We start from the raw sequence: 15217 nt of genomic DNA, 5'->3' as shown, positions 1-15217 counted from the left end.
GGTACTTTGGGAATGTGCATAACTACCAACACCGTTTTTCTCTTTTTATGGGCGCTGTGAGAAATCGACAGTCCTCGATCTTTACATTTGCTGCTCTAATTACGGACAGTGGCCTTATGCACGTCCGTACCTAGACAGGAAGGCTCTTTCAGCCTCGCGCTGACATCAGGTGGTAGTTGACCCCCTTTCAAACTGCCAAGAAAAGCTGGCTCCGAAGTTGCGCTCCGAGTTGAAAGAAGTATTTGTGTCTCAAATTCAACATCAACCTTCAAGCCGCCATGGCATCTGTCGTCTCACAAACTATCAGCCAATTTCGGGACAGAAGCCCCATCATCCCGGTAAGATGCCAATCCGAAATTCCTCCGCCTATGGAGGATGCAACGGCTGAAGCTTTTTCCATCCAGGACCGGCGGCCATCAAAAGCAAAACGACAGCCTGGACATGACCAATGGCCCTCATTATTTCAGACAGCTGTGGTGGCCACCGCCCTGAAGATTCTCTTATTTCCTGCTTATAAGTCGACCGATTTCGAAGTCCATCGGAATTGGTTGGCCATCACCCATTCTTTGCCTGTAAAGCAGTGGTATTATGAGGTCCGTCTCCTTTCGGCGCCGAACGGAACGCACAGGTCTAAGGGTCTTATTAGGCCACGTCAAAATGGACGCTTGACTATCCTCCAGCCTTCGCTTTGTTTGAATGGCTTCTCTCGCAACCGGCGAGTCTGATGGACCCGGCGATGGTCAAAGTCCAGAACCTGAACTACGACTCATGGGCGACTATTTGCTTCCAACGAAGTTCTGTGATTGTTGCCGAGCTGCTCCTAGTCTACGCCTTATACCGGTATGTCGAACGCCGTCCACGAAGTGTTGACGCTAACCTAACAGGTACACGGCAACCTCGGCTGCCTCGACCCGGCGTCAGAGCCATGCAGTGGCGCTGTCGATTCTGCTCTCTCCAGGTTTCTTGATGATTGATCACATCCATTTCCAATACAACGGCTTTCTTTACGGGATCTTAATTCTCTCAATCGTTCTCGCGAGAACAGAATCGACTCTGCTTTACAGCGGCGTTCTTTTCGCACTTCTTCTGTGCCACAAGCACATTTACCTCTACCTGGCACCCGCCTATTTCGTTTATCTCCTCCGGATGTATTGCCTGCAACCCAAGAACATGTTTCGACCGCAATTCACAAATGTTCTTAAACTCGGAACATGTGTCATCGGGATTTTCGCGGTGGCGTTTGGCCCGTTTGTCGCTTGGGGTCAGCTTGACCAACTCCAAAGTCGACTATTTCCATTCGCCCGAGGCCTCTGTCACGCCTATTGGGCGCCAAATGTGTGGGCTGTGTACTCCTTCGTCGACCGAGTCTTGATCATTGCGGCCCCGTATCTGGGTCTGGAGGTGGATAGCAAGGCCGTCAACAGCGTCACTCGGGGCTTGGTGGGCGATACCTCCTTCGCCGTGTTACCAGACATCACGGCTCAGCAGTGCTTTGGACTCACCCTGGCCTTCCAAATCATCGCTCTAACCAAACTGTGGGTGGCGTCCAGCTGGGAATCATTTGTGGGTGCCATTACCCTCTGCGGATATGCGTCCTTTCTTTTCGGCTGGCATGTCCACGAGAAGGCGATCCTGCTTGTGATTATTCCCTTCAGTCTGTTGGCCGTCAAAGATCGATCATATCTAGCAAGCTTCCGTCCTCTGGCAGTCGCTGGACACGTGTCACTATTTCCCCTGCTGTTCACAGCGGCCGAGTTCCCCATCAAGGTGGCGTATACGATATCGTGGCTTATTGCTTTCCTCTACGCTTTTGATCAATTGGCTCCGCCGCCATCGAGGAGGCGAGTATTCCTGTTGGATCGATTTGCGCTTCTTTACATTGCCATGTCTGTCCCTTTGACGGCTTACTGTTCCCTGATTCACCGGGCAGTGTTTGGGAAGAAATATGAATTTCTGCCCTTGATGCTCATCAGTACATATTCGGCCATTGGGGTGCTGGGATCGTGGCTGGGGTTCATGGTTTGCTATCTGTCTTGACGGCAATCCTTCTCGGGCCGATCAATCGAGCGGTGATATAAGAAGGGGGGCGTGTACATAAGATAGTCTCAGAAACCTCATGAATTTGACCAATACGGAGAACAGCCTTGCCCTTATGAATGAAGCGTTTCATGAGAGTCACATTTGGGATTTCCAGAGGGCCCGAGCTTGCCATCTTCTCTTTTTTGGCTCATTGGTTGATGAAGTGGTTCTAGAGCGTCGCGATCATGGCGAATCGGAGGACCACACCCCATGGGAACAGTACGACCCATGGGATGGCCTGGGAACTATTAGGTCTGATCGAGTGATAATGGGCCTTTACGCGTCGAATATTGGGTATTTTGAATCGAAAGTGGCGGCATTGGACTCAGCATGACCGTGGGAGTCGAACGAGTACCTTTATGCCTATGAAAAAGTGGTGGTGAGAGATTTGATGAGTGACCATGCCTAGACTAGGAGTCGAATGGGAGGTGATTGGATGCGAACGAGGAACTGGAGGGCTCCGCCGGCTGCGGCCTTGGCGCAAATCCTGCCGGTACGTAGCAGGCGTACGGCATCAGTATGGAAGTGGATGTACCTGGGATGTTTGTCGATGCTGATGCATTCGCCTGCTGGGGATTCAATATACGGCTAAAGACATTCCTACGTAGAGTCCATATCCTAGCGGTACTCTCAACCTAGGCATATAGCATTTCCATCTGGGAGAATAGCTGAAGCATCGGAGAGCTGCGAGACCAATGGCCATATGCGGCTCCACAAGACGACAAGCCGCCTCCACTCTTGAGCCACGGGCAAACTGTCATTCTGCCACTGCCACTGACCTGTTCCTGACCCTCCCTCGCTGCCACTATCCACTATCTTATTAGTCCTGGGCATTATTGTGTTTCTCTTCCCTCACCACCATGTCGGAATCTTTCATTCTTCTGTTTTTTCCACTTCACCATCACCAAACAACTCCCTCTCGCCCCCTCGTTCAACCATCCACGTTACCTCTACCTCCCTCGCTTCCGATTACAGCCTCTCATTCTCCCTCCATGACGCGTGTCAGTGACCGAATGTATGTCTATATTTTCTACCTCACTCGGCCTTTGCAAGCACATCACCACGCATACACCGCGCTAGACTCTTCAACTACCTTGTAACACGTGCAAATACTGACTGCTGCTGTTGTCTAGGTCGTTGTATCCGTGAATCATTGTGCTGCGCTCCTTGCCCGCACAACCTTCCCCCCCTCCCGGCCCGGCGACTCGAATTTCACCGTCCTCTCTATCCTCCAACCACCAGCGATGGTGCTATTCAAGAGAAAACCTATTCGGTACCTACCACATCCCCGCATAGACGACCAAGAATGCGATGTATGGGTCATATCCGAGTCCAATGAAGTCTTCACGTCTTATGATGCATATCTGGAGCGCATGGACTTTTTCAAGTCCAAACGGTTCACCTGCGAAGTATCAGGACATTCCGGTCTGACATTCTTCGACGCCCTGCGAAGTGAACAAGCCGGATCGCGAGAAATCGATGAAGCCTTCCCTCAGGCCTTGCGCGAGCCTGTTTTGCGACGAGTCCAATTTTCCACCACCTCCCGCATAGACAACCTTGTGGAGGAAGTCTACAGTGAATTCAAGAATGACTTCTACCCCGGTGAATTGGTAACCGTCATCTTGGACGACTCGTCAAGGTTGGCCGGCCGAGTAAGAGACAAGGCAAAGTTTGAGGAAATCAGAGCCCCAGATGGAACTTTGGTCCGAGATGGTTTCTCACGTTACTTTGTCCGCCTCGTGGATAGTCCCGATGAAGAGGCTCTTGTCGACGACGATCACATCGTCCGGGACCGGAGAGTCTTCACAAAACAAATGGTCCGTTCATTTATCAAAAACTCCGTGACCCGAGAGGGCTGGAATGGTGCTCCTTGGCTGGTCAAACCAGAAATTGCTGAACGATTCCGGATCGACACAAATGTTCCTCCACACCTCCAATACAGCCACAAAGCTGCAGCGAAGAAGGCGGAGAAGAAGAAGAACAACAACAGCAACAACAATAACGGCAATAACGACGATGCTGAGCACCAAGACGGAATGTTTGGGATCTGGCAGCCACAAAGACTACCCGAGTTGAAGCCAGCCCCCAAGGGACGGAAAAATCAGCAGCAGATCCCCCAGGAACAGATGAACGCTGCCGCACGAGGATACTACGAAGACTACCGGGCCGGCGTCATACCTGAGCCTGGATTGTTACCTCGATCATGGGGTCATATGCAACCACCACCTCCGCCAGAGTTTGAGCCCTACTACCTGCCTTATCCGCCTCAATACATGCCACCCAACGGCCACTACTATCCTCCACCTCCCCAACAGCTGGTTCCCAAGCAGATAGAACAACCTCCACCGCCACCACCCCCGATCAAATATCCAATTGATGACCTCGATGTCGAACCTGTTCGAGATGGAACTCATAGACCCAACTTGAAATTCGTCACTAAGGAGCAATGCATCGACGAAAAGTCGATGAACAGCGTCATCCCCGGTCTCAAAGAGGAAACCGTCGGTCTTCTCCTTGAAACCTGGAATACGCTCAACGTGTATTGTCAAGTTCTCAAACTGGACTCCTTCACGTTTGATGATTTGGTAGAAGCCATGCTGTTCTCCTCGGTGGAAGTGGATTGTGAGCTATTCGTTGAGGTGCATTGTGCGATTCTCAAGCAGCTGGTCAACGCGGAAAATGAGGATGACGGAGCGATTCAAATCTCACTCCCCGATCTACCCGATCCAGACGAGGATGAAGGGGAATCGGAGGAAGAGGAAGAAGCCAAGCTTCCCACACCGACTCCGGAGCCCGAATACCCAGCCAAGCGCACGCGAAGCAGCCTCAATAAGGTTCAGTTCGTGGATGACAAGCCTGACACTCCCGAGAGAGAGGAGGTCGTCCTTCACCGGGCTGCCGAAATGTTCGACGATTATGGTTGGATTGAAAGACTTCGGAAACGAGATTTCCGACACGGTGGGTGGGAGCTTGTCATGGTTGGCTTGCTTCATCAACTGGCTGGAAGACCGCGAATTAGCAATGTGTGCAATAAAATCCTGGCCCATCTTGCTCCTCTAGACGCCGATCCGACTATGGACACGGCCCGCATCCAATACTCCACCATGGATATCAACTTGCGTGCAGAGGCATTACAGATCATTTGCTTACTCTTCCTTGAAACCAAAACCGTCAAGATCTTCTTGGAAGAAATGAGCAACACAATGACCCATTACCGAAAAATCAAGATTGAGCATCAACGAGCCCGGAAGGATGCTTTGGCGAAACTGAAGGAGCTCCAGGTCCAGCGAAGATTGCTAGCGCCCGAGCCGGAAAAATCCCCTTCACCGATGCCTGAGTTGGAGGAAGCCGTCGAAGCTGAGAAGGGCGAAGATGGTGAAGTCTCTATCCCGGACTCCGAGGATGAAGAGCCAATGGTCACGCGTTCCCTCCGGCGCGGGAGTGACCGTGCTGCCGAACGGAAGAGAAAGCGCGAAGAGGAACAAGAGCGGAAGGAAAAGGCAGCGGAAGCAAAGCAGAACAAAGGAAGTAAGGAATACCAGAAAGTTCTGAAGCAGATCGAAAAGGAGCGGGACCGAATTGAGACGGCAGAAGAGCAGATCCTCATTGTCGATGGGGACTTACGTGAAGCCGATTGTCCTCGAACACGGGTTTTGGGGAAAGACCGTTTTTGCAACAGATATTGGTGGTTCGAACGAAATGCCATGCCACATGGAGGACTACCGGACAGTTCGACCGCAGAAGCAGAGTATGCCAATGGTCGACTTTGGGTTCAAGGGCCCGATGATATGGAACGCCAAGGGTTCATTGAAATGTGCGAGGCAGACCAAAACGCCTACTACCGGCGGTTCCAAATGACTCCAGCGGAGCGCAAGAAGATGGAAGAGGGTCCCACCAATCTCAATTCGGCCAAACAATGGGGTTTCTACGATACCGCCGAAGAGCTGGACATGTTAATTGGCTGGCTGGATTCCCGAGGCGTTCGCGAGCTGAAACTGAAGAAAGAGCTCAATATGCAAAGAGACCTGATCATCAAGCATATGGAAAAGAGGGCGGCATATCTTGCTCCCCGCGAGAAATCCGAAGAGCCGCCGACCCGAATGTCCACGAGAACCAAAACTTACGTCAGTGACAAGACGCATCGATGTCTACGATGGAAGAACACAACGGCGGTTGCAGAATTAGGACATCGCCACATTGATCCACCTCCCAAACCACGAGGACGAGGAAGAAAGAATGCTGGTTATGAGGAGCCTCCACTGATCAGAAATGTACCAGCACCTCCACCTATTCTGAATCGTCAAGGGAAACCTGTCACGAGACAAGGTACGAGATACAATTTCTAAGGCCACCAAAACGCGTTTTCTTGTTTCTTCGGGTACAAGATTCACGAACGATGATGAGATGAAAAGTGGTTATCATAAATAGAAAGCATGGCGTTCCCTGGAACATTTCCTGCTGGATAAAGGGTGTGAATTGCATTTCTTGCTGGGCTGGAAAGAACGGAGGATTATTCTGTGACCAAATTTTGTTCGACTGGGCCGGGCTAATCTGACTGTTGACTGGATGTTCATGACGCAAGATGTGAACCTTGCCGAGGACAAAGAAAAGTCAGCGCGTACATTGCTGGATGTGTGAAGACGGGCGAGAGTCATCTGTGAGGGGGTTTGAGCCGTGGTTACTCGTTGGTACATTGCGAACAATGCTCTCTTCTCTGCAGGCTACGATGAGATTTAAGGAGAGAACTTTGTCCTCCTGTAGGACGTTACTAGCTCTTCCAGAAGGACTCCTGCTAGTAGCTGATCCATAAAATGCGAAAAAGATTGGAAACAAATTTAGATCAAAGTACACACCTCAACACCTCTATATTGAGGCTACTAGGAAATCATGTTGTCCTAGTTCGTCGTATTTAGATGGTCTATGAGTAAATGTTCATCAGAAGTCCGCCTAGGAAAGGTAAGCTAGATTCCACGGGTCATTCCCTTCCAATTTTACATATCGTTATCTTCCTATAGACATAAATCTCTTTCCTTATCTCATCATCACAGCTCATCTTTCACCCCAGCCTTCCTATTTATTGGTGGCAAAATCTTCTTACCCGGCTTAGTGCGCACGACATCCTCGCCTCTCTCTTGGAGCCCGCGCTTGACCATGCTCGTGAGGATCTCAAAAGCGACCTGGGCGCCCGCAAGAGCCGTAGCCTCACCCATCCCGTCGTACGCGGGTGCCACTTCGACGATGTCGGCGCCCACAACGTTCAGGCCCTCGACGCCGCGTAGTATCTGGATCAGCTCGCGTGTCGTCCAGCCGCCAGGCTCGGGTGTGCCGGTGCCGGGCGCCAGGCCTGGGTCAATCACGTCGATGTCGACCGAGAGGTAGACCGGGGCTTCGGTGCCGATGCGGGAGAGAATCGCGTCAATAATACCTGACACGCCTAGAGCATCGATGTCATCGGCTTCAATACGCAGGAAGCCCTGGCGCTCGTCATCTTCGTAATCGTGGAAGTCTGTGCCTAGAAGCCGGGTGCGCAGGCCGGCATGTACGCTACTGCCGTTGGCGATGAGGCCTTCTTCGCTTGCGATCCAGAACATCGTCCCGTGCGTGAAGTCCGCTTGGGTCGGTGTGCTGGACCATGCGGATGGGTATGCACCCGGATGCCATGTGTCCAGGTGTGCGTCGAAGTGCAAGACGGCAATAGGTTGGCCGTGGATCTTCTCTAGGGCTCGCAAGGCTGGAAGAGCGATGCTGTGGTCGCCGCCCAAGCTGACGAGTTTCGGGTGCGTGTGTGATGGCGGATTGCTGTAGGAGAGTGGGCGGCGGGAAACGAGTTCGAGGTACGCGCTTGACATTTGGTGTAAGGCCAGGGCATTGTCGAACGGCGTGATGGGGATGTCGCCGCAATCCAGGATCAAAGGCCACGAGGTGTACGGGTTCAAGCCTGCTCGGTGGTTGAAGCCACGGAAGGAGGTCTGTCTGGCGGAGGCGGCGCGGATGGCACGGGGCCCAAAGCGGGCGCCTGGTTCATGTTAGAGCGGTGTTGTAGAGCGAAATAGAGATGGGAGGGACGTCTACACTTACCAGGTCGGTAACTCACGGCAGTGTCGAACGGAGCCCCGATGATGCCTATGTCAAACGGCTCGTAGGGCGTCGTTAGGCATTTTACATGCCTCAGATGCGCAAATGTCGATATGCCTGAGAATCCCCACTGAAAATAGACATCATTAATATCTTTCTTTTTTCTTCATCTCTTTCTCGAGATGGAATTGGACCTGGCTTGGAGGAAGGTGGAGTGTCAAGCAAGAGACGCTTACGTCGAAATCCCATTTGGCCGTCAACTCATCGAGCGGACTCCCCGACTCCGGAGGGAGTTCAAGCTCTGGATTGTCGTAAAAAGTCGAGCTGGCAAAGGGAAGGAGGAGAAGAAGAAGAAGAAGAAGATGTGATAATGCTGATATTGATAACATGTTTGGCGGTCCCTGGGTGAGGTGTCCAAGGAGTAACCCAAGATGAGTTCAAAATCTTAGTGGAAGAACATAAGAAGATCTAAACTTACCACGCGTGTGATGACTATATTATCAACATCAATGGAAATATCGATTGAGTAACTCAACCTGCATAGAGCGTGGAGGGGGGAGCATCTTCGTCGAGAAAAAGAGCAACAGTCAGCGAGCTACGCAGACGGTTTTCTCCGGACCGTTGACGATTCCTGGCGCGGCGATTGGCGACATCGTCTCTTCTCTCTTTTTCCTTCTGCTGCTTTTTGCCTTGAGATCCGTCCAAGTTAGAACAAAGAGGAGATCAGTCGGAAACTACTGTCATTGGCTCGACGGGAATTCCAATCATCATCCCTCTCCGCCGAGAATGAGATGCGCAGAGTGGTGGTGACTGGGTTGGGAGCTGTCACCCCCCTTGGTGTCGGTACGTTTCCTTTTCACCCAGCTGCCCTTTCGATGAAGATGACCGCTGAGTAGACCTGCTGACGGCCTCCAGGGGTTCGCCGCACATGGAATCGACTTCTTCATGGTGACTGTGGAATCGTCTCCACTAGACCTCTTGGTGACGAGTTCACGGCCATTCCAAGTCAAATAGCTGGTCTTGTGCCTGTTGGCTCCGGCGTTGAGGGAGCCTGGAAAGCCACGGATCATGTTACGCCTACAGTAGGGCTTCCCTTGTTCCGCTGAATTCCATGGAGCGGACTTCTTTGACTCTGCTCAGGAATTAAGGCAAACGGCCAAGTTTGCTCAGTACGGACTCGCTGCCTCATCCGAGGCTTTGAAAGATGCCGGCTTTGAGGATGGAAAGGGCCTTGACGCTGAGATGACGGTGCGCATGAGCTTGACAAATGTGTGTAAATCTCCTCATGAGCTGATTCTGATTATTAGGGCGTCTGTCTCGGATCAGGGATTGGCAACCTCGAAGAACTATACACCACCGCGGCGGCCTACCACCAGACTGTAATCACTCCCCCTCCCTTCCCTGGAGTCCCATGACTGGTACCTTGCTGATGGAGGAAAGCAGAAAAATTATCATAAAATCCACCCTTTATTCGTCCCACGTCTCCTCATCAATTTGGGCGCCGGCCACATCTCCATGCGATACGGATTGAAAGTCTGAAAACTGTCCTCTCTCTCATATTGCCCCTATTGATCGTTCTCGCAGGGTCCCAACCATGCCGTCACTACCGCATGTACCACCGGAGCGCATTCCCTCGGTGATGCATCACGATTCATCCAGTCTGGGGAGGCGGATGTCATGGTCGCCGGGGGAGCGGAGTCTTGCATTCACCCACTGGCAATCGGTGGCTTTGCGAGATCCCGAAGTCTCGCAACCAAGTTCAACGACGAACCACACTTGTCCTCGAGACCATTTGACGATGACAGAGCAGGGTTCGTGATAAGTGAAGGAGCCGCTTGTGTGGTCCTAGAGGTAATGTCGCTTTGGTTTCCTAAATGGTCACCTTCTGAAATTTTGGGTACAGGAACTGGAGCACGCGCAGAAAAGAGGAGCGAGAATATATGCCGAATTAGTAGGTTACGGGAACTCCGCCGATGCATATCATCTCACCGCTCCACGAGAAGACGGCAGCGGCGCCCTTCTGGCTATGAAGAAAGCCCTGAAAGTGGCGCAGATTCCGCCGTCCGCCGTTGACTATATCAATGCCCATGCCACATCCACCCCTCTAGGTGATGCCGCTGAAAATAAAGCCATCAAAACCCTCATGTTGGGAGAGCATGGCAGGGACACCGCCTCTAAAATCAACGTCAGTAGCACCAAAGGTGCCGTCGGCCATCTTCTGGGTGCTGCTGGAGCTATTGAGGCTCTCTTCAGTATCTTAGCCATATATGAGGTACCTATCACCCATGACGGATGTGCTGAATCCCATGCTGATATACCTGAAGAACGTCATGCCTCCCACTATAAATCTCGTGTCGCCTTCCCAAGACTTTGATTGCAACTACGTCGCCATCACCGCGCAACAAGCAGATGTCCATGTCGCCCTCACCAATAGCTTTGGATTCGGCGGTACAAATGCAAGTCTGTGTTTTAGGAAGTACGACTCACCAAGATGGAGCGCATTGTGAACTGGCCGCGGGGCAGAGTCACCAGCCACACATCTCGGCCATTTTTGAATTTCATCTGCGGATTTATATGAATCAGCATATCCGCTGTCGTCATCGGATTCGTCAACATAATCCGCGTCTTTTCCGATATCGTGAATAAAAATCGTCATTGCCGGCATCAATTTCGGACTTGTCCTTCTAGGCGACGTCGATGGATGTCTTTCTGGGAGGTGCTTTCAGCCCCGGTTGAGCCATACCCACGCCTGCTGGCGCGGGCGAAGCCGACACTGTCGGTGGGAAAGCGTCATTCGTCGCAGACGGAGGAACTGCACTTCTAGCACTCTCTGGAGGTACACTGAACAGTCCTCCACTTCTATTCCCGCTCAGTGCATTAGACAGCATCTCCTTCATTCGAACGAGCTGATATTTCCGTTTCGTCGGATATAGTGTTCGAGTGACGAGTGGTTGAGGACGAGCCAGGCTCCGGGAGATGGCTGTCATGACTGAATCTCGTTCCTCGTCTGAATCGACGGGTCCGGTCAGGGTCGCATCGAGATCATCTTCAAGCAGAGCAGGTGCATTCGCATCGATGGCAGCTTCTGTACATCACATTTGTTGATTAGCAACGACACAGACTTAGGATCATCTTGTGTGTACCGCCACTTACTTTGCTGCCGTGCTTGATTCTTCTTTTGATATGCAGCAAGCAACATGTCGTAAGGCAGACTTCTACCCGGAACCGCACGTTTGGCACCCATAGAGTGGCTCTTACAAGTCAAGCTTCTTGCACATTGAGCACCATTCGGCAGGGTAACACCGCATTGTTTCTCGACATCGACCGGTCCTTTGGGCTTGGGGGCTTTGGGTTTCTGCTCCTCCTTTTTCTTCTTCTTCTTCGGCTCTTTATCGTCTTCGCCATCTGCCTTGCGTTTCTTGCTCTTTTTGGTGCCATCATCACCACCTTCGCCGCTGATGGCGTCCTTTCTCGAACCTTTGCCATCTTTGCCATCGTCGTCATCGTCATCGTCTTCTTCGGCCCGTTCTGCTCGCTCTTTGGCCCGCTGAGCCGCTTCTCGAGCCTCCTTCTTCTTTCGGGCCTTTTCCTGCTTGGACTTTAAACATAATGCAACGTGTTCTTTAGCCGTCCGTTTCAACACCACCTTCTTGCAATGCTTGCAGATAAGGGTATCCAGGGCTTCTTGTTTGCCGTTCGGGAAGTTGGCCATTGTTTCTTCATCAAAGTGAGGCAGGACCGGTGACGGGGCTTCACCCGAGGCAGTGCCATCTTTAACACCTGGTGATCTCATGTCAGAAGGAGTTGGGATTCGGAAAAGAGGCCATACCGTTTGCTCCATTTTCCCACTGGGCTGTAAACGAGAACTTCTTCAACTTAACCTTCACGATCTTTTTATCGTCTGTACTGAACCTGTATCCAGATGCGCCGACTAGGCTCTCAGTACTGGAGACCACGGATGAGGCTATCGCTTAGAGTTAGAGCCATATCCACGATATCTCGTTTGGACGAACCTCGAGCCCCATTTATTGCCATGGCGGTGCTTGCCGTAGGTTCTAATGAGAATTTATAGTTGGACGGTTATGGGGGGGGGTAAACGGCTAAGGACGGCCTGAACGCGGTCTTAGTTGTGGCATGAAAGTGTCAGTCACCGGTTCGAAGGAGGGTGTGACCGTCTATCTGGTGTGAGGCCAGGCCAGACCAGCCTCGGGTTGAAGCCATCACCAGACCCTTGCGCACAGAGTAGTAAGCCACGGCACGTGATAGCACGTGACTGCAAACCCTGCGCAATAGGTGGGCGTTCTGTACCGCTACGTAGCATCGAGCCAGCAACCCCTTGGCCCTCCCTGGCACCTACAACTAATAAGTACTGAGTACCCACTCTGTAAGTAGTATTAGCTCGGGGCCAAAGTACCATTTCTAGCCCAGAAGCCCTGTCGGAGGTCGTGAACACCATTTTACAACCTCATCAGCCAACATCAGCCAACTGGTTTCTTCTTACTGTCAAAGGACTTTTTAAAAAAAAAAAAAAAAAAACTCGATGGGCAGGATGGACCAAAATAGTGTCCCATTGCGTGACTCGTCTATCGCCAACGATGTGATGTCGCCATGGCATGGATCGAGCAGGGTTGGAAAGCCACGGGTGCCCTTTGACTCCTCTCTCTTGAAGAGGTCTGGCCGGGCGCCAATATACTGTACCTTGAAGCCAGGGTTGAAGACGCGCTAGATGACAGTCAACCTTGCAGTCTGCATGAGGCAGCGACATGACCAGCCCCCTCTGCCTGAAGCGGAAGGTCAGTCAGACACGGCCCCAACCTTACTCTCCTGGTGGCAGACCGATTGAAATTCTTTCAGTCGGAAGTGTGCCTTCCAGACACAATCGGCAGTCATGAATTCACCTTCAGTCACTTTACAGGTCGATAATGACTATGCCTCCCACTCTCCAGCTCCTGCGACACCGGCACTGGACTGGGCTGAGACGCCTCCAACGGCAGAATACCCGCAGACCCCAGAGGATGGCTTCGATTCCGATGGCGGTATACCTTTGCCTCCCTCTCCTCTCGCAGGCCGCGAGAACGGTCGAAAGGAACGGCAAATCACCATTCTGGATTGCTCCCAGCTCGACTCAGATGTATCCGGACATTTACTATCAGACCTACCCAGCCAGGCGAGCCAAAGCAAATGCCTTTTCAAGAGGAATCCTCCCAGGGCCACCGTGATCGCGAAACCTCAACAACAGCACCCTCCATCAAGAGACGATGCGCCTGCTGTCGTAGGCCATCACGCCAGAGTCAGAGCAGAGGAAGGAACGTGTTTGCGAGGTGTCTCGAAGGTCTCTTTCTCAAGCTTAGGCGCAAGTGATGAAAGAAATGCTGCTCTAGGCACGAACGCAGCTGGAGTCAGTGTCGCTGCTGTTGTGAGCAGCGTCAAAACTGAAAATTGTCTCTTCGAATTCAGCGGAGCAGTCGTCACTGAAGCCCCTACTAAGACCGCCGCAACCATAACGACAGCTACACCTTCTTCATACGCGACAAAGAAGCCACCTTTACCGCTCTCATTCGTGTGGGGATTGAGTACGACGCTGTCTAAGATTCTGCCCCTCGAGACCGTCGAAAGATTACAGGCTGACCCTCTGCGCTGTGTGGCCACAACACCGCAAGGTTCAAGATGCAAAAAACAGAATGCGGCAAAACTAAATGAACAGATTGCCACTAAATTAGTCAAAAAGCTCTCATCTCTCGAGCGACCATTGAAACCCGAAGCCTTTGCGAAGCGCATCCTGGCGGTGGTATATCAGGCGACCTGTTCGCACCCACACAAGAGGGTTGCCGAGAAGCATTTGGACAAATTGTGTTCTTACTCATGGGAGTGGAGCGAAACCACGGCTGGAGACGCGCACCGGTTCGGGGCAATTATGAACAGCGCTGTCAGTATATTCCAACTCTGGATTGGAGCATTGATAAACTTTCCAGCAGATGCCGAAGATGGAAACATATCTGAAAATCAGGACACTGGCACCGTGCGGCGAATACTCACCCGAAATAGTGACCTTGTCGATGCCCTAGCAACAGCGAGACTGGTTCCTCCTTGCCATACCACTCTGGAGGACCCGGCAATTTCACGCCCAAACATTCGTCCCAACGCAGACAGGAACATTACCACTCGACAAAGCGCACGGCAAAAGACGGTAACTTCGAACCCCTTGCACCGCTACTTCCAGAAATTTCCTTGGCCTAAAGAGAAGATGAATATCACTCCCCAGGAATTGATCCGCCAAGCTCTCCTCAAGCCCCTGACACCAGGCGATATGGACCGATTCGGATTCATATATATCTTCTGGCAGCAAGGCCTGTTTGGGCACGTCAAAATCGGCTATTCCAGCGACGTTGACCAACGGCTTCAAAAGTGGAAACGACAATGCGGGTACGCCGTCGAGCAGCACGAGCCCGGAGAAGCCGGCGTGAGGCAGGGGGTTCCTCACTTACACCGCGTCGAATCACTGATTCACGCCGAGCTGAAAGAATATCGAGTTTGGGAGCCCTTCTGCACGAATTGTGGGAAATCCCATAAAGAATGGTTTAAAGTTAAGCTGGACTATGCATTGAAGGTGGTGGCAAAATGGACGAGCAAATCCCTCTACTTGGATGGGCGTTTGAAAACCAGCCTCACTCAAGCGGATATCGAGAAGCTTTGCGAACTGACTGTGGATGAAGCACACACCAAGTCACAAAGGTCAACGCGGCATGTGAAGGTCTCTAACGTGCGTAGTCGTGGCAGTCGGGGTCGAAGGAACGTCGCTCACAAACGATCAAGTCTCGCGTAGTGGTCTCGGTTGATCGGTCGGCCGGTCGTTGGTTACCGCGAGATGGGGCTAGTCAAAGATAGGGAAATGCCGTGGTACGGACAGGTAAGGAGACATGTATAGATATGCAGTGTTCAGTTGCTAAACTTTTCCGAATTTTGATCCATTAATGCTAATAACTATTGTATAGGTGATGAACGGTTTAGCACTTGAGTGCCTGTCATGCAGGGAGGATGTCGTCGCCAAAGCTGTTGAGCAACT

General features: G+C 51.9%; 6 protein-coding genes across 6 annotated transcripts; 4 read left to right on the top strand and 2 right to left on the bottom strand.

Annotated features, from left to right (window-relative positions):
• Positions 1-278: 278 nt before the first annotated feature.
• On the top strand, positions 279-2037 carry Z518_07324 (uncharacterized protein; the record flags this gene model as incomplete). Its single annotated transcript, XM_013415453.1, has 3 exons — positions 279-593; positions 647-840; positions 885-2037. 3 exons carry the CDS (start codon positions 279-281, stop codon positions 2035-2037), a joined length of 1662 nt encoding a protein of 553 aa, XP_013270907.1.
• A 1286-nt stretch (positions 2038-3323) lies between these two features.
• Positions 3324-6425, top strand: Z518_07323 (uncharacterized protein; the record flags this gene model as incomplete). Its single annotated transcript, XM_013415452.1, has 1 exon — positions 3324-6425. The coding sequence occupies one exon, from the start codon at positions 3324-3326 to the stop codon at positions 6423-6425; it is 3102 nt and encodes a 1033-aa protein (XP_013270906.1).
• Positions 6426-7121: 696 nt separating this feature from the next.
• Positions 7122-8543, bottom strand: Z518_07322 (agmatinase; the record flags this gene model as incomplete). The annotated part of the gene is made up of 3 exons (XM_013415451.1): positions 7122-8095; positions 8158-8284; positions 8391-8543. 3 exons carry the CDS (start codon positions 8541-8543, stop codon positions 7122-7124), a joined length of 1254 nt encoding a protein of 417 aa, XP_013270905.1.
• Positions 8544-8945: 402 nt separating this feature from the next.
• Positions 8946-10661, top strand: Z518_07321 (beta-ketoacyl-acyl-carrier-protein synthase II; the record flags this gene model as incomplete). The annotated part of the gene is made up of 8 exons (XM_013415450.1): positions 8946-8997; positions 9070-9236; positions 9295-9402; positions 9462-9533; positions 9598-9687; positions 9739-10005; positions 10058-10426; positions 10479-10661. The coding sequence occupies 8 exons, from the start codon at positions 8946-8948 to the stop codon at positions 10659-10661; spliced, it is 1308 nt and encodes a 435-aa protein (XP_013270904.1).
• A 177-nt stretch (positions 10662-10838) lies between these two features.
• Z518_07320 (uncharacterized protein) lies at positions 10839-12189 on the bottom strand (the record flags this gene model as incomplete). The annotated part of the gene is made up of 4 exons (XM_013415449.1): positions 10839-11239; positions 11308-11934; positions 11984-12118; positions 12168-12189. The coding sequence occupies 4 exons, from the start codon at positions 12187-12189 to the stop codon at positions 10839-10841; spliced, it is 1185 nt and encodes a 394-aa protein (XP_013270903.1).
• Positions 12190-13042: 853 nt separating this feature from the next.
• On the top strand, positions 13043-14977 carry Z518_07319 (uncharacterized protein; the record flags this gene model as incomplete). The annotated part of the gene is made up of 1 exon (XM_013415448.1): positions 13043-14977. The coding sequence occupies one exon, from the start codon at positions 13043-13045 to the stop codon at positions 14975-14977; it is 1935 nt and encodes a 644-aa protein (XP_013270902.1).
• Between the last annotated feature and the right edge of the window lie 240 nt (positions 14978-15217).

The sequence above is a fragment of the Rhinocladiella mackenziei genome, assembly GCF_000835555.1.
Source record: "Rhinocladiella mackenziei CBS 650.93 unplaced genomic scaffold supercont1.5, whole genome shotgun sequence".
Classification (NCBI taxonomy): Eukaryota; Fungi; Ascomycota; class Eurotiomycetes; order Chaetothyriales; family Herpotrichiellaceae; genus Rhinocladiella; species Rhinocladiella mackenziei.
The sequence above is the reverse complement of the archived record's forward strand: the minus strand, read 5'-3'. Positions and strand labels throughout refer to the sequence as shown.